Source organism: Phyllobates terribilis, unplaced genomic scaffold, assembly GCF_046119375.1.
Source record: "Phyllobates terribilis strain yellow unplaced genomic scaffold, ASM4611937v1 Scaffold_11__3_contigs__length_659146591, whole genome shotgun sequence".
Taxonomy (NCBI): domain Eukaryota; kingdom Metazoa; phylum Chordata; class Amphibia; order Anura; family Dendrobatidae; genus Phyllobates; species Phyllobates terribilis.
In genome coordinates, this window is record NW_027362771.1 from 189,123,192 (window position 1) to 189,143,207 (window position 20,016).

Consider the following 20,016-nt stretch of genomic DNA (forward strand, 5'->3'; position numbering starts at 1 on the left):
ACCGCACCAATGACCGTGTTCATGCAGTTTTTATTACAGAATTTACTCCATTGGCTTATCTCCCTGGTTTGCCAATTAATAACTGGGTTATGCTTAGCTAACCAAGGAAGGCCCAACACAATAGGAGTGGGAAGACCCTCCAACACGTAGCAAGACAACAGTTCTTTATGTATTGCCCCCACTTGAAGTTTTACGTCATGCACAGCTTGCAAAAAACTTCCCTGACCGAGAGGCCTGGCATCGATCGAGAATATGGGGATGGGTTTAGCCAACTCACTCAACCGCATACCTTGGACCCGGGCAAACCGAGCATCAACCAGATTAGCCCCGGCCCCACTATCCAGAAGAACAGATATCCTCTCAGTTCTCGTACCCACCACCACCTCCGCCGGTACGAGAAACTGAGACGAACCTAGGGACGAAATACCTACTCCCAGATTGCCGTCCACCACACAACCTGGGATTAACAGTTTTCCGACGACTCTTCACTCTGCAAGGGACGGGATGGACACCCCCCAATAAAATGTCCCTTTCTCCCGCAGAAGAAACACCTTCCTGCCTTATGGCACACCACCGGTCCCCTCCCCCGAAATGATGTCCCTCCTAATTGCATAGGCTCCTCTGGACTGACCAGGGGAACCACCATATGAGGGGACCTTGTAGGAGGTGGAGTCATCACAGGGGGTAGAATTATCCCGCACCTCTCCCGAAGCCGTCTGTCCACGCGAATAGCAAGGGCCATAGCGGCTTCCAGTGACACGGGAGAGTCATATTGTGCCAACACATCCTGTAATTTGTCGGATAAACCATGACAAAACTGGCTCCTAAGAGCCGGGTCATTCCACTGGGTGTCCGTGGCCCACCTACGGAACTCCGAACAGAATTCCTCCGCCGGACGATCTCCCTGCTGGATCCTACGTAACTTAGACTCAGCAAGGGAGATCCGATCTGGGTCATCATATACGAGTCCCAGAGCAGCGAAAAACCTATCCACTGACTGGAGAGCCGGGGAACCCGGGGGAAGAGAGAACGCCCAGGATTGTGGGTCCCCTTGTAGGAGCGAGATGACAATTCCCACCCTTTGTTCTTCACTCCCCGATGACCGAGGCCGCAGCCGAAAGTACAATTTGCATGCCTCCCGGAAAACAAAAAACTTGTCCCGCCCCCCAGTGAACCTATCAGGGAGAGCTACTTTAGGTTCTGGTCCGGCTTGCTCCTGAGGATGCCAAACCTTGGACCTAACGTCCGCCAGCTCCATGGACAAACTCTGCAATTGCCGAGCTAGACCGGCTACTGGATCCATGGTAGCTGGAGAAAAACTAAGTTGGGTCGGTGAAAATGTCACGCTGTCTCCGTATACTGGAGGTAGGGGGCCTAAGCTGACCCTAAGCTGGGGCCCTGACTAATCCCTCAACCTGGAGGTACTGTTAAAGGTACAGAGGTCCAGGCCGCCAGCGTAACCCCTACCTCCTGAAGATCCCTGCACCACAGTAATCTAGTCCTGAGAAGGACCCCGATCACAACCAAAGGGAACAAGACATAATATGCCCAAACACAATACTTAGACGAACGAGACAGTACAAGGGATAAACCAAAACCACCTTGCATACAAACAACTACTCAACTACAACAGAGGGAAAACCAACGGGAAAGGAGATAAATGATAAAGCGAGGAAAGGGAAAAACACTTCCAAATACACTTATCTCAGCAACTCCAAACACCACGATCCGCTCTGTCAGTCTGAATGAAATGCTTTCACCGACACCTCCCAAACAGACCAGCAGGAATATGAAGGAGTCTCACTACAGAAGTATTGATTGCAGCTGGGCGAGGCTGGACCTCATCTAGCCCAGAGAGAGAGAGAATTAACTCCCTCACTGCCGAGAGACACAAAGCACCAACAAGTCAGCTGCGAGAAGTCAGGCTGTGTACTCGTGACGATCTTCGTGGCAACACACCCGTGACACCGGGGAACAGACCGACGGTACTCCCACTTAGAAATGTGCAGGTACGACCGAGTCTGTTCCTGGCTGGAGTGGGAGGGGGGTGGTACATCCCAAGTAGTGTAGGGGCAGATAGGGGGAGCAGCCTGGGTAAAGTTAGGAGCTCATTGGGTGCTGGTCACCTGAGCTCACACATAGAGGGAGTATTTAAGGTGGGCACCATCAAAGATCAGGGTCAGTCAGTTAGTCAGTCTTAGCAGAGGAGCAGAGCAGCCTGAGCCAGAGTGAGAGAGGAGAAGAAAGAGAGACCCAGAGGGGGAAAAGAAAGGACTCTGAGAACCCAAATTCAATCCCCGGGTGAAGAGTCGGCAATAGGGTACCGGATCCCAAACTGGTGGGGGCAAAAGCACACCCTAGCCAGAGACCGGAGGCCGTGGGCAGCGTCTGCCACGGCCACCCACCACATCCACCCCGAAGGCAGACCACGTGGAGGGTCAGGGAACCCAAGGCCAAGGGTCTCCCAACAGAAGGCCCGAGGGAGCTGGACCTAGGTGGATCACTAGTGGGGACGGCCAGAGGAAAGGACAGAAGGAGAGCTCAGGGTCACGCTCCGGACTTGCTTGGGGGTTGGCTGGATCCAGGACCTGGTGGACGCAGCACGGCTCGGGTGGTCACTTGAAGCTGGAGTGACCGGAACATCAGCAGTGAGTAAATACCCTAAACTGCACAACCCGACTCTGTCTTCATTTAACATCTACGCTGCACCACCACAACCCCCATCCTCTGCACCTGACCCCCTGAGGCTATACCCCACCCGTTGGGGGTTATACCATCAAAAGCTGCACCAACACCATCAGCCTCAGCGGACCCTGCTGCAGCGGCGGCCGTAGTGACCGCAATACAACGGGTGGCGTAGTCGACATTAAGAACTTAATAACATCTGTAGGACTGCCACATACAACTGAGTTTGACACCCTGGGCACGGACCGGGTCACAGCCACTCGGCGACTACAACTCCCATCTGATCCGGCTCCGGGTATTCCCCCTAAAGAATATGGCCCAGGGGGTGCGTCAACTTTGGCGTAGTCGGCAGGATAACGTGCCCGCAACACCCGGGTACTGCGTGCCTGAAGAAAAGTGCGAGTTTACCTCAAAAAGAAGTCTCCTGCCGGTTCCGGAGGGTCCCCGCCATCGGACCCCATCACCAGTCGATTCCCGCCGGTTGTCCGCCATTAACAGCGTTTTCCCGCCATCTGCAGAGTTTCCCGCCACTGGGAGACGATTCCCGCCATTTCCGAAGATTTCCCGCCTTGGAAGAGCGGACGCCATTATGGGCGTGCCAGAGGGTGGCAAGAGGCCACCTCCCAGCGTGGGCCAGGACCGAAAATGGCGCCAAAAGTGGAAACCGCCCCCACCAACAGAGACTGTGATGCTAGAGGTGTCTGTCAGCGTGAAAGAACTGCCCCTGGAGCTGACAATCACCAAGTGGCCCCGGGACCGCCCTCGAAGTGGGAGGACTGAGAAGAAGAGAGCAAAGATGGGTGTCGCCTGGAGCAGTCTGGAGAGAGCGCACCCGGAGGCAAGAAGCCTGGAGAAGAGTATCGGAGGAGCTTACCCGGAGATGGCGAGAAAGCAGAGCAGCACCGGCCCGTTGGCCAGGAGCCTGCTAGAAACGGAGGAGGAAGAGCAGAGCAGCACCGGCCCGCTGGCCAGGAGCCTGCTGGAGACAACGGAAGGAGAGCAGAGCAGCACCGACCCGTTGGTCAGGAGCCTGCTGGAAACAACGACCCCACTAGGCCTAGTGGAGGTCCTAGCACAGCTCCCCCGAGACCGGGAGTGTGCACAGACCGCTCTGGAGGGCCTCGCAAGGAGGATGGCCCGGGTGCAGCGAGAGACGTTGGCGGAGTGGAGCCGTGAGATGGCCCAGCAGACTGAGACCTGTCAGCGGAGCACGCCACCCAAGATGAGGAGACAGACCGCCTCTGAGGATGGCGCGGGAGGATTGAAGGCCGGAGACGGCGCCGAGAAGGGAGCCGAACGAGTGGAGGCAGGTAAAGGGGACGTCTATACCCCAAACCGGGAAACCGCGTACCTGCCCCAGCTCCCCGTCGCAGAGCCCGAAGTCTATCCTGCCGTGCCCGTCGCTGCAACGTCACCGCCGCAGACTAGGCCTCAAACGGGAGCCGCGACCCCTGTGACATCACACGCCTCGACCCCGAGCGTGACCAAGCAGGAAGTACCACCAGCCTGGTCGCAAGGCCTAGTACCCCCGGGCGCCGCAATACCAACAGCGCCCCCTACCTCCGCGGAGCCCCCGGCCTGGTCGCAGGGCCAAGTAGCCCAGGGCGCCGCCGTCCTTACGGTGCCCTTCACCTTCCAGATACCCCAGGCCTGGCCGCAAGGCCCGGGCAACCCGGGCGCTAACACCACCGCGCCCATAAGACCAAGAGTGCCGCATCTGGGAGAGGACCTGTTCACCCAACACACGTGCCCGGATGGGCAGCCTTTCATCTGGCCCCAGGAATATCATGAACTGGAACGGCAGAGGAAGGCTGGGGCCATGTGTGCACCCCTGATCCCGGCCCCAAAGCCCGTAAAGAGGATCTCGCCCCCGCAAGAAGAGGCCCAATTTGAGTGGGACCCCACCGGAGAAGATCTCATGGGGTTCACTCAGGAGACTCGGGCAGCTGCAGCGGAGCGTGCAGAGTGCTGCCGGCAGCAGCTCGAGGTCTTCGAGAGGGAGCGGAGAGAGAGGCGGGTCCGGGAACAGCAAGCTCAAATAAGGAGCGCGGAGCAGAAGAGCCGGGCCAGGAGAGACCCCCGTGCAGCGCATAGTCCCCGCACCACCGGGACTGTGATTAAGTTTAACATGCAGCATGGGTGGGGCTTCATCCGAGACCACCGCACCCCAGGTGACGTCTTCGTGACCAGGAGAGACGTAGAGTCCCACCTACCGGAGGGACACAGAGGTCGTGACCTTTACATCGGGGACGAGGTCACCTTCACCCGGCACAAGTGTGCCAAAGGACCCTACGCCCTCCATGTGCATCGCCTGACGGAGGAAGAGCTGCGGTGTGAGGAGGAAGAACAAGAGGACCCGGACGGGTCTGAAACTAGAGTTAAAGGAAACCATAAAGAAAGAGCAGGAGGATGTCGTCGTTAAGTACAGCGGAGCAGAAGCTGTATATAGTTGCCCGTCGGGGCACAGTGAACTGTTACTGTTGCTAATGTAGTCCCCGTTGGGACCAGAGAATTGAACTGTTTACCCGTTTAACCCTTAAATCCCACTGACCGAGGACTGAGAGCGGTCATTCCTCCCTAATACCTGGCCGAGGACTGAGAGCGGCCACCTTCCCTTTTGTATATAGTTGCGCGTCCTAAAGCGCCCCTACCGGTTTTATAGGAAAACCATTTTTTCAAGAAAAGACTGTCGCACTTTACCCGGTCACGCGTTGCACAGTGACCGGAGGAGGAGCAGGAAGCGAAGAAAAGTCTATATGAAAAAGTTTTATTGATATATATATATATACAATGTTTTATATGATGTTTTATTATGATGTTTATGCAAAAATTGTATGGTTTGGTGTTTTGTTCTTACAGCCCGAGGACGTGCTGTGATTTACCAGGGGGGAATGTAGCACCCTGAGGATTCGGCTGCTACAGGGGTATTGCACCTCAACCCAGAGGTGTGATATTCCACTCCCGGGTAAGGATGGAGTGTGGACCTGAGCTCGGTAGGCTGCATGCACTACACACATCCCATTTCCGGGGAACAGACCGACGGTACTCCCACTTAGAAATGTGCAGGTACGACCGAGTCTGTTCCTGGCTGGAGTGGGAGGGGGGTGGTACATCCCAAGTAGTGTAGGGGCAGATAGGGGGAGCAGCCTGGGTAAAGTTAGGAGCTCATTGGGTGCTGGTCACCTGAGCTCACACATAGAGGGAGTATTTAAGGTGGGCACCATCAAAGATCAGGGTCAGTCAGTTAGTCAGTCTTAGCAGAGGAGCAGAGCAGCCTGAGCCAGAGTGAGAGAGGAGAAGAAAGAGAGACCCAGAGGGGGAAAAGAAAGGACTCTGAGAACCCAAATTCAATCCCCGGGTGAAGAGTCGGCAATAGGGTACCGGATCCCAAACTGGTGGGGGCAAAAGCACACCCTAGCCAGAGACCGGAGGCCGTGGGCAGCGTCTGCCACGGCCACCCACCACATCCACCCCGAAGGCAGACCACGTGGAGGGTCAGGGAACCCAAGGCCAAGGGTCTCCCAACAGAAGGCCCGAGGGAGCTGGACCTAGGTGGATCACTAGTGGGGACGGCCAGAGGAAAGGACAGAAGGAGAGCTCAGGGTCACGCTCCGGACTTGCTTGGGGGTTGGCTGGATCCAGGACCTGGTGGACGCAGCACGGCTCGGGTGGTCACTTGAAGCTGGAGTGACCGGAACATCAGCAGTGAGTAAATACCCTAAACTGCACAACCCGACTCTGTCTTCATTTAACATCTACGCTGCACCACCACAACCCCCATCCTCTGCACCTGACCCCCTGAGGCTATACCCCACCCGTTGGGGGTTATACCATCAAAAGCTGCACCAACACCATCAGCCTCAGCGGACCCTGCTGCAGCGGCGGCCGTAGTGACCGCAATACAACGGGTGGCGTAGTCGACATTAAGAACTTAATAACATCTGTAGGACTGCCACATACAACTGAGTTTGACACCCTGGGCACGGACCGGGTCACAGCCACTCGGCGACTACAACTCCCATCTGATCCGGCTCCGGGTATTCCCCCTAAAGAATATGGCCCAGGGGGTGCGTCACATACTATTACTGACAAGATCGGAAAGGGGTTAAATAGTTTGAGTAAAGTTGCAGCTGACATATGCCAGGGATCTTAGTGTCCATAATTCAGGAAAGTAAATAAAGAATAGATATTTGACGTGATCATTGCAATCAGTCTATATAGGGCTTCAACCGTTTACATTTTGTTTTCACCTAAGTCCCTTCATGGTTGACGCTGTAAGCTGCCATTACTGGGAGAAAAGGGTACCCAAGAACTCATTACCAAGGTTCCCAAAGTGTTTTTAAAGTAATATTTCCTGTCATCTATGTACCACTGCCCCAAGTATATAAATGTTTTGTTGATAAAAATGACAAATCACATGGCGACATGTATCCACGATATAGGTTAACAACTTTTTTTTGGTCTGTCATATTAAACCAATCCCAATGGCTGAAGTCAATCCTGAAGGTGTATTAGTATCTGAGACATGTATGGCATATCTAAAGTATATACCTGAAATATATGTTGGGTACCAGCTAATTTTACTAGGGAAAGTTTTGCTGATTATTTTTCGTTACTTTGTGCAAAAAAAACTGTAGTATTACATGACAGTCATTCATATGGGAAACCATTTCTTGGATGTCCCTATAACCTAAAAGAGCATATGGGCCAGCAATGTTCTAAAGCACTACCCCTCTAAAACTCAAAAGTATTTTCTAGAGCGCACACTTCTAGGTTAATGAGAAACATGCTTTATATAAGGATAGCTAGTAGATACAGATATAACTGTTTTAGCTAGTGAGAAACGGTGGTGACTTTGGTCATTTTAGTAGACACACATGGTACATATGATACATAGAATGGACAATCTCTTTAATATAAGCACGGTAATAATTTTTGTTTTACTCTTTTCCCTAGATGTGCAAAGGAATTACTTGTATACAATGCTGACATCAACTATGTTGGTGGAGGACAAACACCATTATATCAGGCTTGCAAAAATGGAAACTGTGAAACTGTTAAACTTTTACTGGACTCTGGTGCCAATAGAAATATTACAACAAATGTGGGTACAATCTTGTAATTACTAAATTTGTTTTTCTCTTACTGTAAAATGATTTCAAACCACAGAGCCTATAATGTAACTCATATCTACATACAGTGGCTTGCGAAAGTATTTGCGCGCCAAACCCCCCCCCCCCCCCCCATTGAAATTTTTTGTGTTTTGCTACCTCACAACCTGGAATTTCACAGGTTTTTTTGAGGGTTTGCATCAGTTCATGTAAAGAACATGCCTACAACTGTGAATATTTTGTTTTCTTTTTATTGTGAAGCAAACAACAAATAGGAAAAATAACTGAAAACTTCAGTGTGCATAACTATTCAACCCCCTAAAGTCAGTACTTTGTAGAGCCTCCTTTTGCTGCAATTACAGCTGAAAGTAGCTTTGGATAAGTCTATATGAGCTTTCTACATCTTGCTGCTGGGATTTTTGGCCATTCCTCAAGGCAAATCTGCTCCAGCTCCTTCAAGTTAGATGGTTTCCTCTGGTGAACAGCAATCTTCAAGTCAGACCATAGATTCTCAACTTGATTAAGGTCTGGGGTTTGACTAGGCCACACTCCAAAACATTTACACGTTTCCCCTTAAACCACTCAAGTGTTGCTTTAGTAGGGGTCATTGTCTTGTTGGAAGGTGACCCTCCGTCCCAGTCTCAAATCACTGACAGACTAAAACATGTTTTGTTCAAGAATATCCCTGTATTTCGCACCATCCAACTTCCCCTGGTCTCAGACCATTTTCTCTGTCTTTGCTGCTGAAAACATCCCTGCTGTCACCACCATGTTTCACTGTGGGGATGGAGTTCTTGGGGTGATGAGCTGTGTTGGTTTGGCGCCAGACATTAACTTTTAGCTTGGTGGCCAAAAAGTTTAAATTTTAATCTCATCTGACCACAGCACCTTCCTCCATACATTTGGGGAGTCTCCCACGTGTCTTTTTTTGCAAATCAAAATGAGCCTTAACATTTTTATGTGACAGTAAAGGCTTTTTTTCTGCCCACTTTTCCGTTAAGGCCACTTATATGGAGTGTACGGCTTATTGTGGTCAGGTCACCAGATACTAAAGTCTCTGCTTGGAAACTCTGCAGCTTCTTCAGGGTTACCTTTCTTCTCTGTGCTGTCTCTCTGATTAATGCCCTCCTTTCCCAGGCCGAGAGTTTTGGTGGACGGCACTCTCTTGGCAGTTTTGTTGTGGTACCATGTTTTTTCCATTTGATGATGATGGATTTGATGGTGCTCCGGGGGATCATCAGAGATTGGATTATTTTTTTGTAACCGAATCATGACTTGTACCTCTCAACAACTTTGTCCTTGACTTGTTTGGAGAACTCCATGGTCTTCATGGTATTGTTTGGTTAGTGGTGCATCTTGCAGCCTCTGTGACCTTTCAGAAAAGGTGTGTATATACTGACAGACCATGTGACACTTTGCGCACAGGTGGATTTCCTTTCACTAAGCATGTTACTTATGAAGGTAATTGCTTGCACCAGATATTTTTAGAGGCTTCATAGCAAAAGGGGTGAATACATATACACAAGTCAATTTTTATTTATTTGATCAGATAAATTTAATTTATGCTTATATTTTTCTCATTTCACTTCACCAACTTAGTCTATTTAGTGCTGATGCATCACACACAAATCTGATTACAAAAATAGTTAAACACAGGTTGTAATGTAACAAAATAGGTAAAAAGCCAAGGGGGATGAATACTTTTGCAAGCCGCTGTATCTGTAGCCGATAGTATGATGAGCTATGCAGCCATGTGCCATTTTTAGCTTGTTTGAAAGTAAGAATAACTAGGTTATAAAGACAAGGTTTGTCTTTGAGACAACCCCTATAGTAAGAACATTTGTGTGCTTTGCTTTTAGATCATTGGAGGAGTTTGCATATAGCCATTTAGTGGTCTATAAAGGACTAGTTAGGCCTGTGTACAGGGGCATGAAAATAGCATAATTAAAGAAGGAAAGGTTTTCTTTGCTACTCTTCAAGTAAAAATATGCTGGATAATGAAGTATTTGCCTCCAAAAGTTCCATATTTTTGTGTATCCATGTAACTTAAAGGGGTTGTACCAAGTTTAGAAGTTATTCCCTGTACATAGGATAGGAGATAACTGCCTGATCACTGGGGGTCCAATCACTGGGTCCCCTAGTGATCAGGGCTGTGGAGTTGGTAAGCCAAACCTCCGACGCCTCAATTTCCATGACACCGACTCCAACTTCACGACTCCGACTCCCTCATACATGGCTCATGTTTAAGTGATAAATTTACTGCAGCACAGATTCATCTCAGCTAAAAGTCTAGACCCCTGGATCAGGAATAGGACAGACATTTATAGGACATTTCTTAACTTTCCCAAATTCTTATGAAAAAATGTTCTCCACAAACTGCATTAAACTACTGTACCCAATTTATTATATATTTTAGGAGTCGGTCCATTTTATACAGACTCAGGCTGCGTTCACACATTGCGTATTTCCCTGCGTTTTTTTACGCTGCGTATTTTCCTGCTTTTTTTACCTGCGTTTTTTTAAGCAGGTAAAAAAAGCACCTCCATTCACACACTGCGTAAAAAAGCGCAGCAAAAAAACGCAGTGTGAAAATGAAGGGTGACATGTGTAATGTCACACTTCATTTCAGTGTGACATGTGTACTGTCTGTGTCTATGTGTCCTGTGTGTCTGTGTCGTGTGTGTGTGTGTGTGTCCCTAGCAGTGTATGTACAGACTATGGATACTCACCTACCCGATGTCATGGGAGAGGCGTCTGGTCCGGTCTGCTCCGTCCCGCGCTTGCAGCATCTGCCGTGAAGCGATCAGCTGACTGTCAGCTGACCGGCCGGTTACAAGCCGGTTAGCTAACAGCTGATCGGCTCACCGGCAGATGCTGGAAGCGCGGGATTGGAGCGGACCGGACCAGACGCCTCTCCCATGACATCGGGTAGGTGAGTATCCATCCTGCGCCTCCGTAAAAAAGCGATGGAATTACGCAGTGTGTGAACACCGCTGCGTAATTCCATCGCTTATAATGGGCACAATAGAGAGAAAGCTCGGGACGCAGCTGCATAAAGAATTGACATGCCAATTCTTTACGCAGCTGCGCTTTCCCGCTGCGTAAAATTACACAGTGTCTGAACGGCAAAGTGAATTTCCCATTCACTTTGCTGGCAGACACAAAGCTCATTGCGTATATTTTCAAAAAGCGCGCGCGAAAATACGCAATGTGTGAACGCAGCCTCAGACTCCACCAAAATGGACTCCGACTCCGACTCCACAGCCCTGCTAGTGATGCCGAGAATGGGTCTCCGAAGAGCCCAGTGTCAATAGAGTGGTGTTTAATAATGTGCACCTTCACTCCATTCATTCTCAATGGGATGGCCAAAGATAGCTGAGCCCCGACCTTGGCTATTTCTGTCGGCCCCATTAAAAATTAATGGAGCAGACGTGCATTACTGACCATCACTCCATTCAAATGGGGCTCTTCAGATCCCCCTCTTTTGGGGCTTCCAACAGTTTGACCCTCAGTGTTTGGGAAGTCATCCAAAGGATAGGGAATAACTTACGAACCTGTTACAACCCCTTTAAAAATATATGATATAAAAAATGAGCCCTGGATGACTAGTTTTTCCCAAGATTCATAAAAATCGTATTTCATCTGCATGTGAAAGTTGATCTTAGAATTATTTTCCTTGCAGTGTATTTTGCTGAGTGCTGATGATCATTATTTAAGCGCTAGTAATGTCTGTATTGATTTTGAATAGTTTTTGGTAATGTAAATGCAATGCTTTCTGCTTTTCTAGACTGGCTGGACACCAATTCACGCTGCAGCGGACTCTGGGAACACAGATTGTCTAAATCTCCTTATTTATTATGGAGGTCGAAGTCATTGTGATTCCCATAAGGAGTTTGATGTGAGGCTTTATGACTTAAAGAACAAGGACAATGGTAATCTCGAAGCTGTCATTTCTGCAACACTAATCAATAGTGCCGACAGTGAGGGATGGACAGCTGCGCATATTGCAGCATCCAAAGGATTTAAGGTGAGGTTTTCAAAAGATCTCTTTTTTTTGCGCACGTGTAAGTCTAGAAGGCGTCTTAAATGAGTGAGTATTAACCCTCCAATGACCTAAATGTATTATTCAGCATAAGCTCTACTATTAGGGAGACCTTTTGACTGGTCTGAATATATGGGGCCACAAGTAAGAAATGTCAGCAGATAACCTTAGATCTACTATTACTATAGGAGTGTAGTAGTCCCCGCTATTTTCAGTAGAAAAGTCATTGTGCCAGCTTCAATGCTGTATAGGCAGACATTTTGCTTCTCTGTGCTTTTCTCGAATGTTTAGATGTGTCCTATTGCTATTAAGAGATGTTGCAGTCATAATTTTTCAGTGTCGGTTGGATCCATATAGAGAATCAATCTTTTTTATTCTTCTAAATACATAGTACCAGACACTTGAAAATCTATAGAACCATAGCTGTCACTGGAGTCGGTATGTTTAAGGGCTAAGCCAAAAAAAAGTAGTTTCTATGTAGATCATTAAAATAATAATGACTTCCTGAGTACTGTCTTTAGTTTTCAGCTTCTCCTTTGTTCTCACAGTACAGTTCTCTGTAGTTTTATCTCAGTGGGAGAAGTTAAATCACAGTCCTGAGTGATCATTGTGCATGTCACCTCCCAAATTGAAGTGGTCCATTGTTTCAAAGCTTTTCTCCAGTCTTTTTTGTAATGCAAGCAAATTATTCACAGAAATCACAGTTTGTTCAAATGTGTGTTTCTTTCATTTGGATTTGCATGTAAAAGGCTGCAAACATCTCCCCCTCCCCATCAACTCATCCAGGAAGATTTTGAGAGGAAATGGCTTTGCCAGAAGGATTAGGTGCATTTACACGAAGTTTGCGCCCCTTAAATGACCTCTGATGGGCTACACGCAGGCTGATCGGGGGTCATTTAAGAGCCTGTTTAGACAGTCCGACAAGACTTTATATGCATGATTGTTATGTGCGAATAAAATATCATTTTTCTCAGCAGCACATGTTATAGTTTCTGCCTCAACTGATGATTTTATGGTAGGGAGGGCAGTACAGATTTACTTTTTAAAAGTAGAGGTTTACTACCCAATATTCTTATCCAGAACAAGTATACTTAAGATTTTCATGTGAAATGTTTGGGGATGGAAAAACATTTAAAAAAGGAAATTGCATTTTTAACCTAAGTTGTGATGTTTTGAATGCTCATTTACCGATTCTCGACCTGTCTAAATGTAACCTTATACATGTGTTACTTTACACTACTACTTGGGAGGGAATTCCCTATCATGTATTTTTCCTATTGGGCTTTACCTGGATCAGCCCTTGATTTCTGCTGTGTATCCAAAAGATGGACAGACTGACAAACAGGACCTCCTGTATTTCCTATTTAAGTTAATTATTAATTTCCAGTTTAAGTGTTCCTAGGCCCCTTCCTGATATCCCCCATAGATGTACAACTGGCATCAGGTGTGCATGTATCGAGCGGGCTCAGGAGCTGTGTTATACTGCTGGCACCTGCCTCCAACTGCGGTGATTGGTGTTAGCCCCAATCCCTGTTGTCTAACAACTTAGTTGCAATTGTGAATCGCAGAAAAGCAGCAGTTAATTAAAGCACTGCTCCAGAGTTTTTTTCTTGCACCGCTGGAGTGGTGCTTTAACTGTAAGTCTCCTGCCCCCTGTCTCATAGTCACCTGTTGTTCCCATTCTTTTCTGGCGTCGCTGCGGTCCATCTCCGGCGACAAGTGACCTGCTGGCGCGCTCCAGTGTCTGCTGGAGCACGTCGGAGGTCACTTTTGACCAAAAGTCTGAGAGTCTTGTTCTGGCCTCGTTATGGCTCTCATAGACTTGCATTGAGAGCTTGTGATGTAACTTCTGACTTCTGGCCAGTCAGAAGCTGCGCTCACAAGATGGCACCGCGGGACCGGAGCGGCATTGGTAAAAGGTGAAGATGCCGGAGGGCGAGTAGAAGAGCAGGGGCAGGGGGCTTACATTTAAAGTGCCACTCCAGCACTGAAAAATAAACAAAGCGCTGGAGTGGTGCTTTAAGTATGTCTTACATACCCTAGAATTGTACCACTAAAACTAGCTTGCCCCACAAAAAAAACATGGAATCATACAGCTCTATTAATGGAAAAATGTAAAAGTTATGCTTCTGAGAGAACAGCTTCACAAACCAATTTCTTTGTTTAACAAAATCCTACATTTTTTGAAAGCAGACAAATCTAAAAGCAAACTATGGTATATATATTTGTTATCACTGGAATCCTACAGATCTAGAAAATTATGCTCTAGGGTTATTTTTATTGCATGATGAATACCTTGAAAACAAACCACCCGAAAAAGGCATTGGGCTATTGCATTTTTTTTTCATTTCTCCCCACTTCAATTTTTTTTCTTGTTTTACAAGTACTTGATAGGGAAAAGTGAATGGTGATATTTAAAACTACTACTCGATATGTCACAACAGACAAACAAAAAAAAGTTATGGCTCTTGGAAGGAGTGTAGGAAAAAAACGAATGCACAAAAATAAATTATTCTATCAAATAATAATTAGTAGCAAAGTACAGTATAAAATGATAACAATGCTATGATGGAAACAAATGAAGGGGTGAACAGATAATATGATGTATATATAACATACCCAGTGATATTTGCTGGGTAGCAAATTCTAATGCTCCGGGCATCCAGCTGCTTTAAGCTTGTGTCACAGACCTTTCTTTCACTGTGAGATGGAGCCAAGTTGCATGGAAGAGAAGATGTGGAGTCACCAGGAGAGCACCACCTGCTATGAGTACTATTCATGCTTGCCAAATAGTTTACAGCACTGGCTGCGCCCGCCATATACATATGTATTTAAGCTATATATTTTCTTTTAGCTGTAGATAACCCCACAGTCCAGCATAACAGATGATATCATAGTATAAAAACCCAAAGTACATTTTTAGGGAACTTTTGCATAGACACACTGTAATTCCATTTACTTTTGCAACTTCAGCTACTCTTAGGCTATGTGCCCACGATGCAGAAATGCTCTGGATTTTTTTCCTGAGTGTTTCTGCATCTCCCTCGCAGAAAAAACGCATGCGGATTGTACATGAGTTTTTCCTGCCAGGGACAAGCGTAAGTGAAGCGTTCTTCACATGCATTTCCGCATACGCGTTGTCAAGCGCTTTCCAAGCGATTTTAGCAACACTTGGAAAGTGCTTGACAACTTGGTCACACTATATAAATAAATGCAACCGGTATGGATTTATATAGTGTGACCGTAAAAGAATGGTTAAAAATAAATATTATGCTTACCTTCTGATGGCCCCCGCTGTCCTTATCCGATTCGTCTTGGCTTGGCGGCAGCTCGCGGTGGACTACAAGGATCTGCCATGATGTCATTTAGTCATGTGACGGGTCACGCGACCGCCGACTTCAAGCCAGGACACATCGCTAAGGACACCGGAGGCCATCAGAAGGTGAGTATAATGTATATTTTTTATTTTATTCTTTTTTTTACAAGTACTATAGTACCCGGGTCCGGAGGAGAGTCTCCTCTTCTCCAAACCCGAGTACCATCCGCACATTGAAAAGCATGGTACCAGCATCTGCAGATGCAGTGATGCGGATGTCATGCGGTCCAATGCAAGTCAATGGCGGCGGAAACTCCGCGATTCCGCAAAATAATTGGTAGTGCTGCGGATTTTTCCGCAATGATAATCCGCTGCGGAAATTTCCGCAGCATGTGCACAGCACATGCGGATTATCATTGGGGAACATGGCAGACCCTCTACCAAGCTTTTTTTTAAGCGTCTCTGCAGCGGAATTGCCGCTGCGGAAACTCTTAAAAAAACGCTTAGTGGGCACACAGCCTTAACTTTGAATGGAGTAACACAGAAATGCACGTACAGCTCAATATGCGAATTGCCTCTTCAGAGAGGACGAGAACTAGAATTCTATAGCGCCACCTGTTGTAAGCTGCGATCCTACAAGTCACTATCGACCCTTTAACACTAGAACTACTGATGGAGTCATTTTGACTCCTTTCGTTTTTTATTTCTCTTCTGTGACTACATTTTTCAGAATTCCGGCTTGAAACTCGGTGACTTTTCCTCAAATATGATGTGAAAAAATATTTTGTGAGAATAAATAATTTTGGTGAAAAATTTGCGCGTTTTTTTCAAAATTTACCAAGAACTACTGAAGGGAGTCATTTTGACTCCCTACTATATTTTGAGGTCCTTTTGTCACTAAATGTTGCTATAAAGTTTTGTGCATAATTTTTTCACTCTGTCTTATTTACCCTGATGTTCATATAGATGTAGTTCAATTTACATGTCAACTTTTCACATTTTCCTTGTGTTTTACCTGCTTGTATTACTGTGTAATGCTGAACAAACTCTATCTGATGAGGAGCTAGATGCATTCATTGCGATATTCTATGCTCGTGGAATATCTGGCACGAACCGTCACTCGATTAGCAGTATTTGGTGTAATGACTGGGGAATACCGTTTTGCAAAGCGACAATGTCTAGGGACCGCTTTGTTGAAATTATGAGGTTTCTCAGATTTGATGAGAAATCTACTCGATCGGAGAGACTGCAAACGGACAAGTTTGCTCTATTTTCTACTGTGTGGGACAGGTTTATTGAAAATTGTATTGCGTGTTACAAACCTGGCCCATACATAATGGTGGATGAGCAACTTTTCCCAAGCAAAACTAGGTGTCCATTCACGCAGTACATGCCTTCCAAACCAGATAAATATGGCCACAAATATTGGCTAGCTGTTGATAAGAGGAGCAAATATCTGGCAAATGGCTTCCCTTATCTAGGCAAAGATGACACACGCCGTGCTGAGGACCGTTTAGCTGACCATGTGGTAATGAAGTTATTGGACCCGTTTTTGAAAAAAGGTCGCAATGTTACAACCGATAATTATTTTACTTCAGTAAAATTAGCTAAACAGCTAAAAAGCAAAGGAACAACCATCGTGGGAACACTGAACAAGATAAGGCGAGAAGTGCCTAAAGAAATAAAATCCATGAAAGAGGAATTGTACAACACTAAAGTGTTTAGAAATGAAGACAATTTTACACTTACAGTATATCAAGGAAAGCCCAACAAAAATGTTGTCATTTTGAGCTCCGTCCATCCAGATGTTGTTGTTGCGTCTGATTCCGCTAAAAAAACTCCAGAAACGGTAAAGTTTTACAATGAAACAAAATATGGAGTAGATGTAGTGGATCAGATGGCACGAAAATATACCACACGAACATGCACAAGGAGATGGCCTGTTCATGCATTTGAAAATGCCTTAGACTTTGCGGGTATAAATGCATGGATAATATTCAAGGAGATTACCCACCAAAAAATGTCACGCAAGGCATTTTTGCAAACGCTTGTGAGAGAGTTGAGTGGTCCTTATGTCACAGATAGGGAAAAGGGTTCCACGTCCCAAGTTTCTACATGCTCAGAAGTGATGGTTCAAACAAAATTTTGCCAGATCAAAGAAAAGTGCAAGAAAAATAGATCTGTCGGAAATTGTAAGACTTGTGGTAAGTCTTTGTGTGGGCAATGTACTGCCATAAATCAAAGGCAATGCCTAAAATGCGAAACACCAAATGTTTAGAAGGTGAATTTTGCGCCATATTTTCATTTTTATGCTCCTCCACCTACATTTTCTCTGCTTTTTGTTCTTCAGTTGTTGTTTATATGTGTGCACTTGAATAAAAAAAAATGTTTGAAAAACGTCTATTATAATTATTGTTATTTTCTGTAGAAAAATAAGAAAAGCAGAAAAAAAACAATCAAAAGCATTACTGTTGGATCTCACAATAATAATACATTACAAAAAATATAATTATTAATAAATAACCACAAATGAAACTCTAAAAATAAACGAAAACAAGCAAGGAGTCAAAATGACTCCTTTCAGTAGTTCTAGGCGGGGTCACGAGTCCAGTAGTCCTAGTGTTAACGAGCCTTGCAATATGACTTAGGATAAAAACCAAATCAGAATCTCAATTTGCAGACACGGTGTTTTGGGCTGTTGGCCCTCATCAGTGCACAGTATGAGAACTGATTTGGCTAGATGAGAGGCTCTGGACTGAGGTCTAAGGGGTAACATTTCTACTTGTAGAAAGTGACATGCCAGCTCTGGCATGCCAAGGAGGCTTATTCGCCGAGCAATGCTCTTTTGGGAAATTAAATATACACGTTGCCTCTTCAGAGAGGAAAGGAACTAGAACTCAATAGCGCCACCTGTAGGAAGCAGCAATCCTACAAGTCACTATCGACCCTTTAATGAGCCTTGCAATATGACTTAGGATAAAAGAAACTCATGGTACAGCTGGTTGTACTCTAAAATAAAAATCCATCATTAAAATTTTTGTCCACTTGTAATTGTTTGACAGAAGTTATATTTTGCCTAAAATTAAGGGATCATATTGTAGCTGATTAGTCAAGCAGGTACATGTATTATTTAATACAAGGGCAAATCCTACCCTTTTAAATGGGCATAAGGGTTAGTGTTGAGTGAAATTTTTTATTGCCTCTTTAAATAGGAATCTTAGGCAGAAATGATAGCTTGTTGAGGTTTTTTATTTATGCTCTGCCTCAGCACTGTTCATGTATGAATAATAGATTTCTTCTGCTGGAGAGATTTTATGTTTTCTGGCCAAAGGCAATAAATGGATTCAGCTAGTCATTGGCTCCCTCTGTGGTGTATTCTTCAGAGATTTTCTTGAATTCTCCTTCGCTTTACTAAATAGCATTTTATTTTAGAAGATAAATGCATCATTGTTTATGGTTTGTTTTTTAATGGTTAAGTGGTAAAGCACTTTCCCAGCATTTGACTATTACAGCAACTGTCATCAGAAAATGACTTTGTTTAAATCAGGTTTTTGTGTTAAATGTTTGTTGTTTTTTTTTACATTTTTTTAAGGATTTTTTTTCATATCACAATCTGTATTTAAAAGAAATAAAAATAATCTTACAATTTTCACATTGGCCACTGGGGCTTTTTCAGACTTGTATTTCCTTTCCTTTTAGGAAGAATTGTAAGCCGGCTCATTATCACCAGAGGCATAAATGCAATGACTGGTAACACCTCTATACACAGCTGATATTACAGGATCCGCTATTCACAATAGTCACAGCTGACCTTCCTCCACCTCCCTTTTCAATGACAAAAGATAGTCTGATATTGACCTATCCTATTTGATATTGACAACATTGTCAATTTTTTTTAAATATATTTAGCTTAAAACCTTAATCTATGAAAAAAAGGCATTTTCTTATGACACCTTCCCTTTAAGGCTCCTTTAACTATTGGACACAATCGATATATATAGGTTTTAGGGTGTCAGTGTTTAAAACTACTAGAATGCACAGATAAGAAGTAATGACAACATATGCACTTCTTACCATTTAGTCTGTAATAGGCAGTTTCAATAGTGACTGAGTTGCCAGCACTGTTATATTGCAGCACTGGCATGGTTACTAAGAACAACATTTGTATCTCTTTGCTTGGCATTCCTAAAAATAAATTATTTAAAGGTGGAAAAGGGAAGATGGCATTATGATCTACAGTGTTAAAATGTAACATTCATTTGCAATCATTACATACAGTTGCACTTGCCATTCACCATCCTTGGACCTGCTGGAGATAGCGGAGCACTGCACTTGACTATCTTCACCAGTTTCATAAACAGTGAAGCAATAGTGCACATGCTTGACCAGTCTTCTATTCACACAGGTGATTCGGAACCTTCAGTTTTGCTCATCAGTGGGGGTGCCATCAGTCAGACCCCAACCAATCTACTTTTTTATTCTTTATAAACAAAATAAGACCTTATAGATGTCTATACACATATGAGCATTGAATAATATGCTAATGAGTTGCAAGTACAGCAGTGTTGGACAGTGCACTTGCAGCTATTCTACCGCTCTCTCTATTCCCCTCCTACATCCTATCTCTGATTGACCACTCTTACTTCAGTGACCTGCTTTCTCTACCAAGATGTCTCACCAGCACTGTCAGTGCTGGGGCATGCACAGTAAGGTCCTGATGATGTCACAAGACCCAGTGAATCAATCTGAACCTGATGTATTTATTGTTTCTTATGCTTATTTATATAGCATTATCATATTTCACAGTGTTTTACAGACACCATCACTGGGTCTCTCAATCTAAATTCCAACTCATTGCAGAT

At 45.4% G+C, this 20,016-nt stretch overlaps 1 protein-coding gene across 1 annotated transcript in view; it reads left to right on the forward strand.

Moving 5' to 3' along the window:
- CTTNBP2 (cortactin binding protein 2) overlaps nucleotides 1–20,016 on the forward strand; it is a 148,859-nt gene that overhangs the window by 66,829 nt on the left and 62,014 nt on the right. The window contains exons 7-8 of the mRNA XM_073651904.1: nucleotides 7,642–7,789; nucleotides 11,584–11,823. Coding sequence (XP_073508005.1) covers nucleotides 7,642–7,789; nucleotides 11,584–11,823 — 388 coding nt within the window. The remainder of the gene's footprint in view (nucleotides 1–7,641; nucleotides 7,790–11,583; nucleotides 11,824–20,016) is intronic.